The 16409-nt window shown below is 39.4% G+C and overlaps 1 protein-coding gene and 1 long non-coding RNA gene across 4 annotated transcripts in view; one reads left to right on the top strand and one right to left on the bottom strand.

Annotated features, from left to right (window-relative positions):
• The window catches only part of LOC103138096 (uncharacterized), a 114760-nt gene extending 103301 nt beyond the window's left edge, over nt 1–11459 (top strand). For all 3 annotated transcript variants that reach the window (XR_001662113.1, XR_476217.2, XR_001662111.1), the window contains 2 exons: nt 8808–8917; nt 9778–11459. This is a non-coding gene — a long non-coding RNA (uncharacterized LOC103138096). The remainder of the gene's footprint in view (nt 1–8807; nt 8918–9777) is intronic.
• LOC103138095 (iroquois-class homeodomain protein IRX-5) lies at nt 3441–12769 on the bottom strand. Its single transcript, XM_007552194.2, has 4 exons — nt 12745–12769; nt 6366–6665; nt 5123–5528; nt 3441–4480 (listed from the first exon to the last, which is right to left on the bottom strand). Exons 2-4 carry the CDS (start codon nt 6606–6608, stop codon nt 3771–3773), a joined length of 1359 nt encoding a protein of 452 aa, XP_007552256.1. The 5' UTR covers nt 6609–6665; nt 12745–12769; the 3' UTR covers nt 3441–3770.
• Between the last annotated feature and the right edge of the window lie 3640 nt (nt 12770–16409).

The raw sequence follows: 16409 nt of genomic DNA, 5'->3' as shown, positions 1-16409 counted from the left end.
GGAGTTGGCTGTAAACCACACTGTTAATCAGAGTGCAGCAGCACACTCCCACTGGCTGCCAGTCACTGCAGCTTTTTCATCATGTTTTTGTTTTTTTTTATGGCGGAGGTTTAACCTTTCTGGCAAAGCAAACCTTGCAAAAATATTTTACAGATACTTATTACCATGCCATCTTGTGTTTTAGAATATTTCAAAGAAGTGGAAGAATGCATCGAACGTCTCTGCAGCCTCAGTGACAATTATAAACAACCATATTTTCTGAGGCCCCTATTTTTTTTTATTTATTTTTTTTTTTTTTCCGCACTTGGCATCGCGTGCGTTTCAGCACATGAGCTTGACCCCTGCGAATAATCCGAGTCTGCCAACTATACAGCCGGTGTCTTTTTACGCACTCGAGCTGAATCCGACTCCCAACTACAAAGTCGTGTTGCATCAATAGTCTTGTTTATATAAGATGCTCCGAGCGCTATGAGCGAAATTCAACAGGTTCTGGTTTCACACCGCGGACCGACGCAGATAAACAGTTGAGAGGCGTTCAACGAGACATTTGACCGGTCGATGTCGAAGTTGGATTGGTTCTCATATCTTATGTCAGCCTCAAAACGAAATCTCTGAGTTTCATTCAGCCTTCTAAAAAAAAAAAAATCGAAAAACATAAAATAGAAAAAAAGTATACATAAAATTTAAGTATAACTCTCATTGACTGTTTTGTGGTCGCTACCGATGTCCGCCACATTGTTAGATCTATCTAAAAAAACATTATTAAAAACTTGTCTATTTTTGTTATTCATTCGTTTATATTGGCTTCATTGTTCGTGAATATCAACTATTTGAACCAGGAAAATGTCATCCAGCTGGAAACAATTAGTCGGTTTTTTTTCCCTTTGTGACAACAATTTCGATATGACTGTTTTTTAAAGTGATATAATTAATTTAATTTTATGATTAATGTATTATTGGGGACTGCAGGATATATACAGGTTGTTTTAGGTTAAACAAAAAAAAAGAGTAGAAAACTAAAAACTAAAAGAAAAAAAACAACAACGAAACAAACATTTTTAACCCGATTCTATACGCTTAAGGTTCAGTAACAAAGTCGGAGTGAAGGTTACAGAGCGTCTCTTCTTCCTCTCCAGTTTCTCCCCCTGTCGGCTTATTTTTCCCCCCTTCATTTTCACACGTGGGAACGGCTTCAAGCCTACTTAGTATTCTCAAATTGTAGCGATCCCAACAATGAACCGACACGCCATTCAAGCGGATGGGAAGCCAGGGACCGAGTTGAGGGAAAAAAAAAAAAAAAAAAGTTGCTGGGAGGATCTCCCCTGCAGGCTGTCATGCCTTCTCTGATGAAGGCTCGCAAATTCTCCCGCTCCGCTTCCTCGAGTAATCTGGGGTTAATTGACTGGCTTTTATCACGCAGGGAAAGAGAACAAGAATAATCAACGATTATATACAGTCTATATTAATTTGGTTGGTGATTTTCTCTTTTTCATCTTCATTTTCTTCCCCAGAAACTTGAAGATAATTACAGTCAGGCCTGTAATTCCTGCACAGCCCCTTCAGCAGTTCAGCATTATAGAACATAGGCTTATATCGACATTGAATATGTTAATTCCCAACGTTTTCTTGTAATAATAATAATAATAATAATAATAATAATAATAATAATAATAATAATAATAATAATAATATTAACAAAATGAATGGATATGCATACTGAAGTAGTAAATATTTTAAGTCAACTTGAATCGTGGGACTAGAAAAAAAAGGCAAGTAATCCAATAAAAGATGGGAAATAAAATAAAAAAGACGAAAAATAATTTTTAAAAATTGTATTTTTAGTTGTGATTTGTCAAACGCCTAAAACTCCCTTTGAATTAAAATCAAATGTAAACAAATTTAAAAAAAAACTTCCCTGGTCTATTTCAATCATACAAATTCGCATCCTAAAGAAATTCAGCAAAAGACGGGAAAAAAAAAAATAATGTCTTCACACACATGATTCGGTAATGTTTTCTAATGAAACTCCTAAATACTCTCTGAGGAGACGTCGCATCGAACAGCTCCATATCCCTCCGGGGATCAACAGCAGGAAGAAGAAAAAGAAGGGTGTAAAAAAAAAACAAAAAAACATAATTATGCTATTTAGCCGGCTGATGTGTCGCAATCACTGCTCTTGCACACTCTGTCAGATTAAAATAGAGGAGCCGAACAGAGGACATTAAGGCTAAGGGAATTATTGAAACCTCAGGGGAGATTTCACGCCGGAGAAGTGGGGGAAAAAAAGCAAACTATAGAGATTAATGGCGGCCATAAACAAGAGCATGCCATCCCACAGCAGTGGAGGTCAACAATAACGACATCAATAATAATAATTATACCTTTTCAATGCCCTTTAAAAAGAGGTAATAAATAAAAAAAAACCAAACGAATAAAAATAACTGACAGTAAAAGAAAAAGAAAGAAAATAAGGCCTTTTGGCTTTGAGGCCTACAACACATCTAATCCTAATGTTTCGTAATAATATTTGAATTATTTGCGCCTCTACATTCAATAAGAACAAGCTTTAAAAAATAATAAAATGTGATAATTAATTTAGTCTGATTTCTTCCTTATTGCTCTGAAGTTATGCCATTTTTAATCTCCCGTCACATTAACTGATTACTGTTGTGGCTTCAGTTGTTTTTGTTTTCTTCTTCTTTTTGCTGTACTTATTATCACATTTTTATTATAATAACTTTTACCAGGCAATTCGATCGCGGATGGGTTTCCGTTACGGATTACCAGACTCCCACACCCCACCCCTCCCTGAAATTGTAGGAGCAAGTGTGACACCTACCTGCAGAAGTTGGAAGAGTTATAGAGAGAGCGCTGGCTTGCACACACTCATAATATGTTTCTGTGTCTGCTGCCTGCATGGCAACGTTCTGCAGAGTTTCACATCCAACGCGCAATTTAAAAAAAAAAAAAAGAAAAAAAAGAGAGAGAGACTCGATTAATGATATATAATGGGCCAGTATGTTTTAAATGCATGGTCGCGTCCCTTTTAAACAGCTTTGCCACGCCTTAGAAAATAGTAATGAGGTCTAAATTTGGCATAAAATCCTGCTCATTACCGGAGTTCAGCACCTGATTGCTCTGGGTAGAACACGAAAAGGTAATTGGGTTAAATGGCTGCGCTTTGCTGCTGTTGTTATGTCAACATCCACTTTTAGAAACGCGCGCAAGAAAAAAAGAGACATTGAAAATAATTGAAGGATTGAGTGGAATTTGACCTAATAAAATTAAAATCATAAAAACAAAACTCCCAAAAACTGCCTGTGTGTTGTGAGACTAATGACCTTTAGACCATCTGTCATCGTGCAAAATGCAAGTAAACAAACCAAGCAACATCAGCTGTTCCACCAAATAACCTCTGCACAAGTGTGTAGTTTTTTTTTTCTCCATAATTTACTTCAAAGATAGCGTGTTGTCCATTTTAAATACAAAAAGCTACATTAAATATACATGTTAGTCTTTCATACAAATAGGCGGCTGCAGCAATTAAGACCATTCTTGTTACATTTTTTTTAGGATTAACCATTCAGAAACTAAAAATTCTTTTGAAGATAAGCATTTACTCAGAAAATAACCATATTCTCAGAATTTGCTTCAGCATTCTTCTTGTTCGTTTTTTTTTCCTTGTTTTTTTTTGTTGTTTTTTTTTTCAATGCAACCACAAAAAAATAAAATAAATAGAAGTCCGTGGTGAAGTGGAAAATATTCAGGTATTAAATATTTGACATACCTTTCTTTAGTTCATAAGGGGAGTCTTTACAAAGATCTACCTGCGTTTGGCCTCTGACTTTCTGGCTCTCCCTTACCAAGGCCTCTGCTCTATTTAACACAGTCTGGTTTAATCCATTGAAATGTGCCGTGGAGCCCGTGGTCACCGAGCCGTGGTTACTGTGAAGGGGTCCAAAGCTGCCACCATAGTTCGTGTAGCCGGGGTAGAAGGGGGAGGTGTAGTACAGAGGCCTGGATAGGACCGTGCTGTTGGGGAGCGGGCACTGGGGGGAGGACCGGGACGGAGAGGCGTTGGTGCCCAGCACTGCGCTCTGACCCAAGCCGGGGCACGCCTGCTGCGCGTCGCCGCTTCCCTTACACCTGTCTGAAGACGTCGCGATCTCCGCCAATGACCAAAGTTTGGGTTTAGGGGCTGAAGGGGGCGAGTGGATAACAGAGGTCACGTTGCTGGTCACCGTATTCTGCGGGTGGCTCAAATCGGACGGTTTGTCTTGCGTCGCGCCGGCCTGGTTCCCCCGGGGCACCGCTGGTGGAGACGAGGTGGTCGGCTTGGCTGAGTCCGGCAGCAGCTCCGTAGTCCGCTCCTCCTGCCCTTTTAACTCCGAGTCGCTCAGGAGGGGATCCGTCTCTTTACCATGGCTCTCTTCTTTAAATCTGTCACAGCCAATGTCCCCTGGGTTCAGTAGTTTGTGATCTGAAGCGCAAATAAAGAAAGGAATCATTGCCAAATAATCGCAACAGCGCATTACTGGTGGAACTGAAAAAAAAAAAAAAGTATTTTAGGTGATCATGAGGCAAAAGAAAAAAAAAACTACTCTGTACTAAAATATCACATTTAAGCAAAACTACATTCGTTTTACTGCGCTTATAAAGTTCCTCATAAATAAGTGCACTAGACTAAAAAAGCGGAATTACTTCATAATTACAATAATTAAAGATTGTTAACATTACCATGCGATTTTTAAAAAATATATACCTTTATATTTTCCATTTGATGCATTAGAATTATAATGGGGTTCAGCAGAAATAATCAGAGTAAAAGCACTTTCACTTGAATTCCCAGCCCACTTCAGCATTTGCATCCTTATTATGCCGTTAAAGATAAATTGACTGCTAAACACTGCGCGTCCCCAGCAATTTCAGCCAATGAAAAGTCAAACGAGGGGACTTCAAGGTGATTATTATTTAAAGCAATTGTCTCATTATAAATTATACACCACCATTAACCAGCAATCAATTTTGCGCCTTGAGTGGAAACGACTGCGATGAAAAATTGATGATTTTTTTTTTTGCCCCCTTTTTTTTCTTTCTTTTTTTCCCCCCCTGCAACACCGACCTGCCTCCGTGTCTGTGGAGTCCCCCTTGTCAAGAGGCTTGTTTGGCTCGTCGTCGTCATTTTTCTCCAAGTCGATGTTCTCGTCCTCCTCCTCGTCCTCGCTCCGGTTCCGGGGGGTCCAGGTCATCTTGTTCTCCTTCTTTAGCCTCCTCCTGGCGTTAGCGAACCAGGTGGACACCTGTGTGAGGGTCATTTTGGTGATGATGGCCAGCATGATCTTCTCCCCTTTAGTTGGATATGGGTTCTTTCGGTGCTCGTTGAGCCAAGCCTTCAGGGTGGCGGTGGCGTCCCGCGTTGCGTTCTTGCGGTATGCGGGGTCACCGTAAGGGTAGGTGCCCAGGGGCGCCGCATAAGGGTGGTATCCAATAGAACCAGCCATTCCCGTTGTGTGATCGTAGGGAGAACTCTGGAATAAGAACAAAAAATATTAGTGAATGCACAAATATTTTGAAACTTGACTTATTTTCTAAACAATTGCAAAAAAAAAAAAAAAATCAGAAGTAAACACACACGCACATGCGCGTGCACTGTAAAACAAACGCGCATGATGACGCACATGCCTTAAATTCAGTAAAATGTTTATAGAGTTGTGGGTAACTTTTATGTCTTAAATGATGTCTGATCATTTACTTTCCTGTTTTATTTTTGTCGCAACACATAGGTACGAAATATTTGCTGGACAAACTATTGAACAAGTATAAAACGACCTATAATATAGTCCTTATAATAATTCTATTATCTTAATTTTCATGTGCCTTTTTTGTTGTTGTTATTTGGTCTTTAAAGACGGTTTGAGAACTTATCTCATGGGGGAAAAACAACAACAAGGAGATTCAAAATCAAAACGGCAAATCTAATTTTTATTGCAGCTGGGGTTGAATTCCGCAGCTGACGCAGTTAATAAGCTTATAAAAACAAATAGTGACCCATAAGCTCCAATCATATGGCGCTTCTGCACTCTGTCGTGCAGGGTGAATTCAGGGTAGTGTTTCTCCTTTTTAGATAAAAAATACAGACGCACACACACACACACACACACACACACACAAATTACAAATTTGATATATAATTATATATATATACTTACTTGCGGGAAACTCCTGAAAATGTAGTTTTTTTTTTTTTTTTACTTTAACAAACACAACCTCTTGCTTCGATTAAGCAGAACCCTTACACTTTTTTTTCACTTCTGATTCGCTTTCTGCGCTCTCTCTGGATCAATAATCACCTTTAATTTACTCACCACGTATGAGGTGAAAGTGGCAGCCGCAGCCGCGTCCGCGCTGTACGGTAAGTGGGAGTTATAGCCCGGAGAGGCGCTGGTGAACGCGGTAGATCCGGCATAGGGCGCAAACGCGGATCCCGAAGAGGACCTCCCAAGCTCCTCGGTTCTGGGTCCCGATATGACGCTGGTGCTGTACGCGGGGCAAGAGTACAGGGCTAAAGAGGCGGACGGCTGGTACAAGTAGCCCTGAGGATACGCCATGCTGGAGCCCCGAGAGTGTGAAGCCACTTAAACTTGCGCACTTTCCCCCCGCTTTTTTTGTGTGTGTCTTCTCATGCGCTGCTGCTGGAGCGCATATGAGCTACGTGTATGCAGACCCCGATGTCTGTCCTCTTCTTGCAAATGACAGCGCAGAAATCAAAAAGTGAACTGCCGAAATTAAAAAAAAAAAAAAAAAAAAAAGAAGCGGATTATTTTTGGTCGCTGCCAGCCAGCCAGCCAGCCAGCCAGCCTCTGTCCGTCGGAAGAGTTCACAGTCTGCTGCTCCTTTATCTGAGTTGCACCGTCGCTCTCATGCCTGTGCAGAAGTTTTATTTTTTTTATTTTTTCCCGTCGGACGGGGGGCTTTGCTTGGGAAAACGTCCTGCCAAGATGCTAAGTTGGAAATTGAGGATCCTGACGCCTACTACGCTGCGCAGCACGCTCCTCCTCGCGGGGTGTAGTCACAGAAGGGAAAGGCAAGCTTATGCTGGGTAACCACAACCCCTGTCCAAACCCATGCACACTCTCTCTCTCTCTCTCTCTCTCTCTCTTTCTCTCTCTCTTCCTCACCCCCTCCCTTCTCTCGCGTTAACTAACAAGCCTTCTCATTCTCAATTTCTCTATTTTTCCCGTTTTTAACAAGCCTCGTTGCAGTGAGCCTCAAGTGCGCCTGGCAGCCCCCCTTTTTGGACGGCGACGTCATGCGAGTCTATCAACTCTCAACTTTCCTCCCCTTTCTCCCAAATACGAAGTCCTTACTTTCACACTTGATCAACAACAAATCGGCTGTTGTATGCAGGAGATGTGGGCTTGCAAGATACCGCCAGGAACGAAAAAAAAAAGGCGCCTCGCTGCAGCGATCGCTTTCTTTGTGCGTAAAGAAAAAGAAAACGCGTGTTTCCCCCCCAGTCCCCCCTCCATATTTCGTGCGCTAAACGAGCAGACAGATGCTGTTCGATCTCTGCGCGCATTGTGTTCACATCCGCGTCTGTGGAGGGAGTTTGGGGTGGTTCAAATGGATTATTGCAATTGTCGGCTTTCTTAAACGCCAGCTGAGGTGTTGCGCTTGTAAGAAAAGTGAGAGTAAAACGGCGCAAACTCTTCCAGACCGAGAAGAAGCAACTTTTTTCCCTCGGAACATTTTTTCCCCCCTGTAAATTTAAGAATACAAATCACCGTCATCATTTTTTTTTTCAATCGAAGAGGGACATTCGTGGCTTGTTCTTAATAATAAACTTCGACAGATTTAACTGAGACGGAGACTAAATAGTTTTTGCAATGGATCCTGGAATAAACCAGACCCATAAGCGCTCTCAGAAAGTCGTAAACCCTGAAGCCGCGGCAGATTAGTGCCAACTACGCCAAATCCGCCTGGACTAGAGGGTGTAATCTCATTTGATCTCAGCAGATATATTTCTATTCTGAAATGCAGGATGGCAATAAATAGAATGCAACAGATGCTGGAACTTTTATTTTTATTTCAATTATGACAGACCCTTTACAGGGAGTTAAATGATATATTAAGCTGTAATAATAATATAAAGATAACACCATTATTATTATTATTATTATTATTATTATTATTTATTGTTGTTGTTATTAATATTATTTATTATTAAGGATTATTCCGTTTTTATAGTGATTTAATAATTTAAGTTAAAGTTTAAATAATTTGGTGACTGGCTGCAGCTGAAGTCTCAGATGAGCCGAAAGGGATCGCTGTAGGCGCTGCTAAAGAGTGTGTGCACACACTCTGTCACGTGCTTCTTACGCTCTGAAACCCCTCCAGAGAGCAAAGAGTGATGACGGCGTTACACAGTGCGAGCACACTCAGACTTTAGACAGGAGAGTCACAGAAAGGAGAGGAGAAAAGGGAGAGAGAAGGATGGACGCAGGAAGCGGCCTCTACATGACAGGCTGATGAGATGAAACTGATATGATAGACCTGCTCAGAGAGTCCGCTTCAAATCGGAACTTTCTCTAAGAGTTTTTAAAAGTCTCTTCTTTTTTTTTTTTCAAATATTTGTCATGTAAAATGCAACTTAATTAGTAAAATGGGAGCATGTTTCTTTATTAGAAGCTCTTTTTTTAGTGAACAAATATTATTATTTTTTTATTTTATTTTATCGTATTTAGTAAGATGTGTGTTGTAAGAGTTAGAGAGTGTGTGTCTTGCTGTCTTGATGCGTTTTGTTTCAGAGTCGGCTCCCTGAAGTCAGAGCCATGATTTGAAGATCCCAGCGCCTTTAATAGGAGCGGGGTTACAGCAGCTGCCACCGCCTCTCAGCACCGCGCAGATAAAGGAGGAGGTAAGTAGCGTCTTCCCTTTTTTTTTTTTTCCTGATGAGTGAAAGTGGGATGTCATCTTGGGTTTTCATTGTTTTTTTTTTTGTTTTTGTTTTTTTTTTCATTTTGACTTTTTCGCCATCTCTTCCTTCCTCTTGAAAGAATTACACCGCATTTTTATTTTCTTTGACGCATGAAAACGGCTTTTCTTGGCTAAGAAGAAGCGAGTGAAAGATAGTGTGTGCCACTTAAAATGCCTGAGGGAGCAACTGTAATCTAAATTGGATATAGAGGCTATTATTACACAACATTATGCATTGTGGCGGACTAATTGCGTGGCTGGATGAAGTTAAACAGTCATTTGTGTCGAGTGGCGGACAGGTTTCTGGAGCGCAAGGTCAGTTTGCGCTGCTCCCCAAAGCCTTAAGTGGTGTACAGGAAAAAGGGGGAAAAAATGCTTGAAGTATTCATGGGATTTTTAACCATCCTAAATCTGTGTCCTAAACCGATTAGTTGACACCAATTTTTCTTTGATGTATTAGCTGAGGGCTTTTGCCACTTGGAATCCCATTGAAATTCAAAACAGTTTTCGCTCCAAATGCTTTAGGGAGATCTGCGGCAAATAATGGATGTAATTTATTTTTGACCTTGCATTTTTTTTTTCCAAGGGTTATTAAATGATTAAACATACATGCACTCTGCATGCTGACTAAACCTGAATTAAGAAAATGTTAGCTACTGTTCTCAGTAGTGTGTTGGATTTTTAGATGCGGTCTGTTTTCATTTAAAAAGTGTTTTTCTTTTGTTACCTAACAAAACTGTAAATTTTTGTATTTTTTTTTTTTAAATTGTACTGACTGTGTTTTGTTTGAAATCCATTCAGATCCATGATGTGGACGTCTTCTCAAGTCACCAAGCAATGAACACACACTCCTTCAGGCTCCAAACACACCACAAACACACTTCATTTTCATTTACTTGACTTAATTGTCAGTAATTGCCTCCTTCCTCATTTTTGTGAATGCTTTTTATGAATGACCACTTTGTAATTATCAAATCAGTTTGTGTTGTGAAACAGAAGAACAAAAACAAACAAACAAATGATCTGGAACCCGATGAGCTGATATGAGTTTTAAGGGGAACAAGTTTGTTTTCTCTGTACTTCTTCAGTGACTTAAATGAAGATGCATGGTGTGAGAGTGAGTGTGTGTTTCCTCTTGATGGGGTTTCTGTACCCGTGCACATCTCACCCTCACTGCCCACAATCCCCCCGCCAAGCTGAATGGCAGACCTCTGGATTGGCTAAGTGATGAAATGATGACCCCATTATGAGAAGTGATTCCAAAATGAGAGGTATCAGACAAAGACTGCACACCCCTCTCTGTCTCCCTCTCTCTCTGTTTAGCTGCAGCACCGTCCTCCAGCAGCAGCCTGCCAGCTGAGCAGATGATGATTGATTTGCCTGAGAAGGATCACAGGAAGCAACCATTGATTTCTTTTTTTTTTCTTCTTCTTCTTTTTCTTCTTTTGGTGTTTTATTAGAAATATTTATTTACCCCTGTATCTGTGGGGCGTATCAAGATTCACTTTGTATGGCAGAAGCTATAAGTGGGATAATTCACACTTCTTCATCTGAAGATGGACGACCTGAAGTTCTGTATTCCTTCAGAAATGAGTCAATAGACTCACCGAGTAAATGAATATTGATTGAATAATGCCTGAGTGTGAATATGAGCTCTTGCAGTGACCCTTCCTTCAGACTTAACTACAGGCATCCTTAGTGGTGCCAAAACTTTACAACAACGTATCTTATGAAGGGACAGCTAAAAAAAATCTTTAATAGTACATTTATTTCAGAAATACATTTTAAAAAGTGAGTATTATATTATTAGTATTCATTGTTATTCATTGGATATGTTCCAGGCAGTTAATTCTGTTAATTTTGATAATTATAGCTTGCACCTAAATAAAAACCTAAAATTAAATTTCTCCAAAAATTCATATTGGAAATACCAATTAAATGTAATTAATGTATTTTTGTTTCTTCACAGTTCTCTCAAGGCAGAGCTTGAGACAGACTTTCTTCTGTCACACTTTTTCCTTCCACTGAACTTTTCAATAATATGTTTGGATACAGCTAATAGTGAAGAATGACCCTCTTTAGAAATGGCTTGATGTAGATCACCTGTTTGCTGTCAGTGCTTATCTGCTACATATGTATGTTAAATTAGCTGAAGTCCTTTTGTGGGCCATACCATACCTATAAAATAATATTTCTGTATTCTTTTATTTTTTTTTTGCTTGTTGTGTAATAATATAATTGTCTGTAAGACAAAATTTTGGGTTTTAGCTGTAAGCTGTAATCACCAACATGACCAGAATTGATTCAAATGTATTAATTTGTGTTTTTTTTTATCTATATAATTACTGTTTACTTTTTTAAAATTGAATTACTGAGATAAATAACTTTTTAAAAAAAGCTTTATATACGAGCTTCGAGACACACCTGTACACTACAGCTGGAAACCAAAGAAGAAGAAAAACATGAACAGTTATTCCCCCGTCTCTCTGGTAGTACTTGTTTGTTTCGGCTTAATTGATCCAACCAGAAGTACAGTTTGTTTTGAAGATGCCATCAGGTAATAATTCCATTCTACCTTAAAGCTCATGAGATGCGCAGGAAGGAGGAAAGTGTGTTGCTTCACAAAACGTAAGGCGATACAATGTGCAAATCCAATGAGTGCCAAAACACTGAAACCACAGTGTGGGAGCAGTGTCCCAGATATTTGCTCTGACTTAATCCAATTGAAATAGTATGAGTGAGTTGCAGGGGCTCCCAGGTCTGTTTCTTGCTTATGTATGTGATGCATAATAGAAGTTGACGAGGTTGGTGATAGATCACAGCCCAGGTAATGTAAACACATTAATCCCTCAGGGTTCATGTGCATGTTCTTTCTCTTGTTTGCTTTCTTNGATCAGTGCAGCTTCTGTCCTTGTGAGAGTGAGGTCTGGTCTTACGCAGGGATCCCTTTACTGCTGAGCTGAGGCAGGGCTTGGAATAACTTGGGGAAACTGAGTAGAAAGCTAGTCCCCCCTCTTTATGTCCATCTTGGGAGCTGATTCAATTAAGTAAAGAGCCATTTGCATCCCTCAGACCACACCAAACTGGGAGCACCGAAAATTAGAAGCTTTGCACAAAAATAAAGGCCTAGCAGTGACGGAAGGACCAATTTTTGTTGCGCAAGGTGGTTTGAGGAGGGTAAAGTGTCCCAGATGACGGTGGATAATGGTAATGTTACAGGCAAGGCCTGTGTGTGTGAGCGCAGGCATTATAGCGGTCATTAGGACAGATATCTGTGTGGTAATGTGGAGCAGATGTTGAGAAGAAAGGGATCATTTAAAAAGGGCAAATGTAAATAAACATTGAGGCAGCTCGGTACCCCTCCTCCCTTGTGGACCCTGTGAAGTCACTGAAAGAAAACAGTTCATCAATCTTCTTCACGGCCATACGCTTTGTGAGATTAGAGCTGCCAATCCAGATTTATAGAGACCTTCCTTTTTTATTTTACTGATTTGAACAACTATTGCAACTTTTCCGTTTTGGGTTGTGGAACGATTGTAAACCATACATGTTTCAAGATTGCACATGTGTATTTGTGTATCGAACCTGCTCACCTTTAAAGCAGGATACTCGTGCATGGCCAGAGGAAGAAGAAAGTGACGGTGGTTCCACCTACGTTCTGGACTCAAACTCATTCTGCTCTGTGGCCATGCATACCTGAGGGGCTTTGGCATGGCCACAAGTCCGCCCCTGCATTTTATATATATATGTACATAATATACATATAGCGTGTGTGTGTGTGTGTGTGTGTGTGTGTGTGTGTGTGTGTTTGTGCATGTCGCCTCCCTCAGGGCAGGGCAGTACCCCTCAGTGTGAGCTCCAGTGAGCCCTTACATGGCCACTGAACACAGACCCTTTGCAGTCACAGGGTCAGAGGCTCACGCCACACTGCTGTCAGAGCAGATTGGTCCCCTTTCAAGGAGTCAAGGTGCTTTCAGAGGAGAGCTTTGTGGATGTGCATGTGTGTGCTTGTGCAGATTGTGTCTCCAATTAAGTCAAATTAGGCTTCTTGTTTGCACTGTAGAGGCAGTTCAGGAATTTGAGCTAATTGAGTTGTTATCCTCACCTAAATCCAGTTAAACCCATTTTCATATATATATATATATATATATATATGAACACATGGCAGTCCAGTCCAAGGATCTGAGCGCATCACTCCTTTATAATGTTGTTTTTTTGTACTTCATAAAAATGTTTTATTTATGTTGGGGAGAAGGGGGGGTAGGTCACTTAAAACATCTCACAGCTGAAAATTACACATGTAATCTCTCCCAGAGGGGCTCTATATGGAGAAATAGAAAAACAGTCCGTGAAGTGCAGGAAAACAGAGGTAAATCACTTTTTGACACTTTATCTGGGCCACTTAAGTAGGTTCAAGTCTGCTTTATAACTCCATTTAACATGAGCAAGTTACTCTGCGTGATTAGAGTGTAATGTTACACAGAGACGTCAGAGTTTGTTTGTTTTTTGTTTTTGTTTTTTTTTTATATACAGCACCTTGTTTAGACATAAAGGTGAACTGGTTCTGTACCAAAACACTTCTCTGTATAAAGAAGTAAAATCTTGCGTCCTTAATTAGCCCCCCTTGTTTTTTGTTTTTTTGTTTGTTTTTTTTTTTATGGCGGAGGTTTAATCTTTCTGGCAAAGCAAACCTTGCAAAAATATTTTACAGATACTTATTACCATGCCATCTTGTGTTTTAGAATATTTCAAAGAAGTGGAAGAATGCATCGAACGTCTCTGCAGCCTCAGTGACAATTATAAACAACCATATTTTCTGAGGCCCCTATTTTTTTTTATTTATTTTTTTTTTTTTTCCGCACTTGGCATCGCGTGCGTTTCAGCACATGAGCTTGACCCCTGCGAATAATCTGAGTCTGCCAACTATACAGCCGGTGTCTTTTTACGCACTCGAGCTGAATCCGACTCCCAACTACAAAGTCGTGTTGCATCAATAGTCTTGTTTATATAAGATGCTCCGAGCGCTATGAGCGAAATTCAACAGGTTCTGGTTTCACACCGCGGACCGACGCAGATAAACAGTTGAGAGGCGTTCAACGAGACATTTGACCGGTCGATGTCGAAGTTGGATTGGTTCTCATATCTTATGTCAGCCTCAAAACGAAATCTCTGAGTTTCATTCAGCCTTCTAAAAAAAAAAAAATCGAAAAACATAAAATAGAAAAAAAGTATACATAAAATTTAAGTATAACTCTCATTGACTGTTTTGTGGTCGCTACCGATGTCCGCCACATTGTTAGATCTATCTAAAAAAACATTATTAAAAACTTGTCTATTTTTGTTATTCATTCGTTTATATTGGCTTCATTGTTCGTGAATATCAACTATTTGAACCAGGAAAATGTCATCCAGCTGGAAACAATTAGTCGGTTTTTTTTCCCTTTGTGACAACAATTTCGATATGACTGTTTTTTAAAGTGATATAATTAATTTAATTTTATGATTAATGTATTATTGGGGACTGCAGGATATATACAGGTTGTTTTAGGTTAAACAAAAAAAAAGAGTAGAAAACTAAAAACTAAAAGAAAAAAAACAACAACGAAACAAACATTTTTAACCCGATTCTATACGCTTAAGGTTCAGTAACAAAGTCGGAGTGAAGGTTACAGAGCGTCTCTTCTTCCTCTCCAGTTTCTCCCCCTGTCGGCTTATTTTTCCCCCCTTCATTTTCACACGTGGGAACGGCTTCAAGCCTACTTAGTATTCTCAAATTGTAGCGATCCCAACAATGAACCGACACGCCATTCAAGCGGATGGGAAGCCAGGGACCGAGTTGAGGGAAAAAAAAAAAAAAAAAAGTTGCTGGGAGGATCTCCCCTGCAGGCTGTCATGCCTTCTCTGATGAAGGCTCGCAAATTCTCCCGCTCCGCTTCCTCGAGTAATCTGGGGTTAATTGACTGGCTTTTATCACGCAGGGAAAGAGAACAAGAATAATCAACGATTATATACAGTCTATATTAATTTGGTTGGTGATTTTCTCTTTTTCATCTTCATTTTCTTCCCCAGAAACTTGAAGATAATTACAGTCAGGCCTGTAATTCCTGCACAGCCCCTTCAGCAGTTCAGCATTATAGAACATAGGCTTATATCGACATTGAATATGTTAATTCCCAACGTTTTCTTGTAATAATAATAATAATAATAATAATAATAATAATAATAATAATAATAATAATAATAATAATATTAACAAAATGAATGGATATGCATACTGAAGTAGTAAATATTTTAAGTCAACTTGAATCGTGGGACTAGAAAAAAAAGGCAAGTAATCCAATAAAAGATGGGAAATAAAATAAAAAAGACGAAAAATAATTTTTAAAAATTGTATTTTTAGTTGTGATTTGTCAAACGCCTAAAACTCCCTTTGAATTAAAATCAAATGTAAACAAATTTAAAAAAAAACTTCCCTGGTCTATTTCAATCATACAAATTCGCATCCTAAAGAAATTCAGCAAAAGACGGGAAAAAAAAAAATAATGTCTTCACACACATGATTCGGTAATGTTTTCTAATGAAACTCCTAAATACTCTCTGAGGAGACGTCGCATCGAACAGCTCCATATCCCTCCGGGGATCAACAGCAGGAAGAAGAAAAAGAAGGGTGTAAAAAAAAAACAAAAAAACATAATTATGCTATTTAGCCGGCTGATGTGTCGCAATCACTGCTCTTGCACACTCTGTCAGATTAAAATAGAGGAGCCGAACAGAGGACATTAAGGCTAAGGGAATTATTGAAACCTCAGGGGAGATTTCACGCCGGAGAAGTGGGGGAAAAAAAGCAAACTATAGAGATTAATGGCGGCCATAAACAAGAGCATGCCATCCCACAGCAGTGGAGGTCAACAATAACGACATCAATAATAATAATTATACCTTTTCAATGCCCTTTAAAAAGAGGTAATAAATAAAAAAAAACCAAACGAATAAAAATAACTGACAGTAAAAGAAAAAGAAAGAAAATAAGGCCTTTTGGCTTTGAGGCCTACAACACATCTAATCCTAATGTTTCGTAATAATATTTGAATTATTTGCGCCTCTACATTCAATAAGAACAAGCTTTAAAAAATAATAAAATGTGATAATTAATTTAGTCTGATTTCTTCCTTATTGCTCTGAAGTTATGCCATTTTTAATCTCCCGTCACATTAACTGATTACTGTTGTGGCTTCAGTTGTTTTTGTTTTCTTCTTCTTTTTGCTGTACTTATTATCACATTTTTATTATAATAACTTTTACCAGGCAATTCGATCGCGGATGGGTTTCCGTTACGGATTACCAGACTCCCACACCCCACCCCTCCCTGAAATTGTAGGAGCAAGTGTGACACCTACCTGCAGAAGTTGGAAGAGTTATAGAGAGAGCGCTGG

Source organism: Poecilia formosa, unplaced genomic scaffold (genome assembly GCF_000485575.1).
Source record: "Poecilia formosa unplaced genomic scaffold, Poecilia_formosa-5.1.2 Scaffold46, whole genome shotgun sequence".
Classification (NCBI taxonomy): domain Eukaryota; kingdom Metazoa; phylum Chordata; class Actinopteri; order Cyprinodontiformes; family Poeciliidae; genus Poecilia; species Poecilia formosa.
Note: the sequence above shows the minus strand (reverse complement) of the source record. Positions and strands in the feature narration are given on the sequence as shown.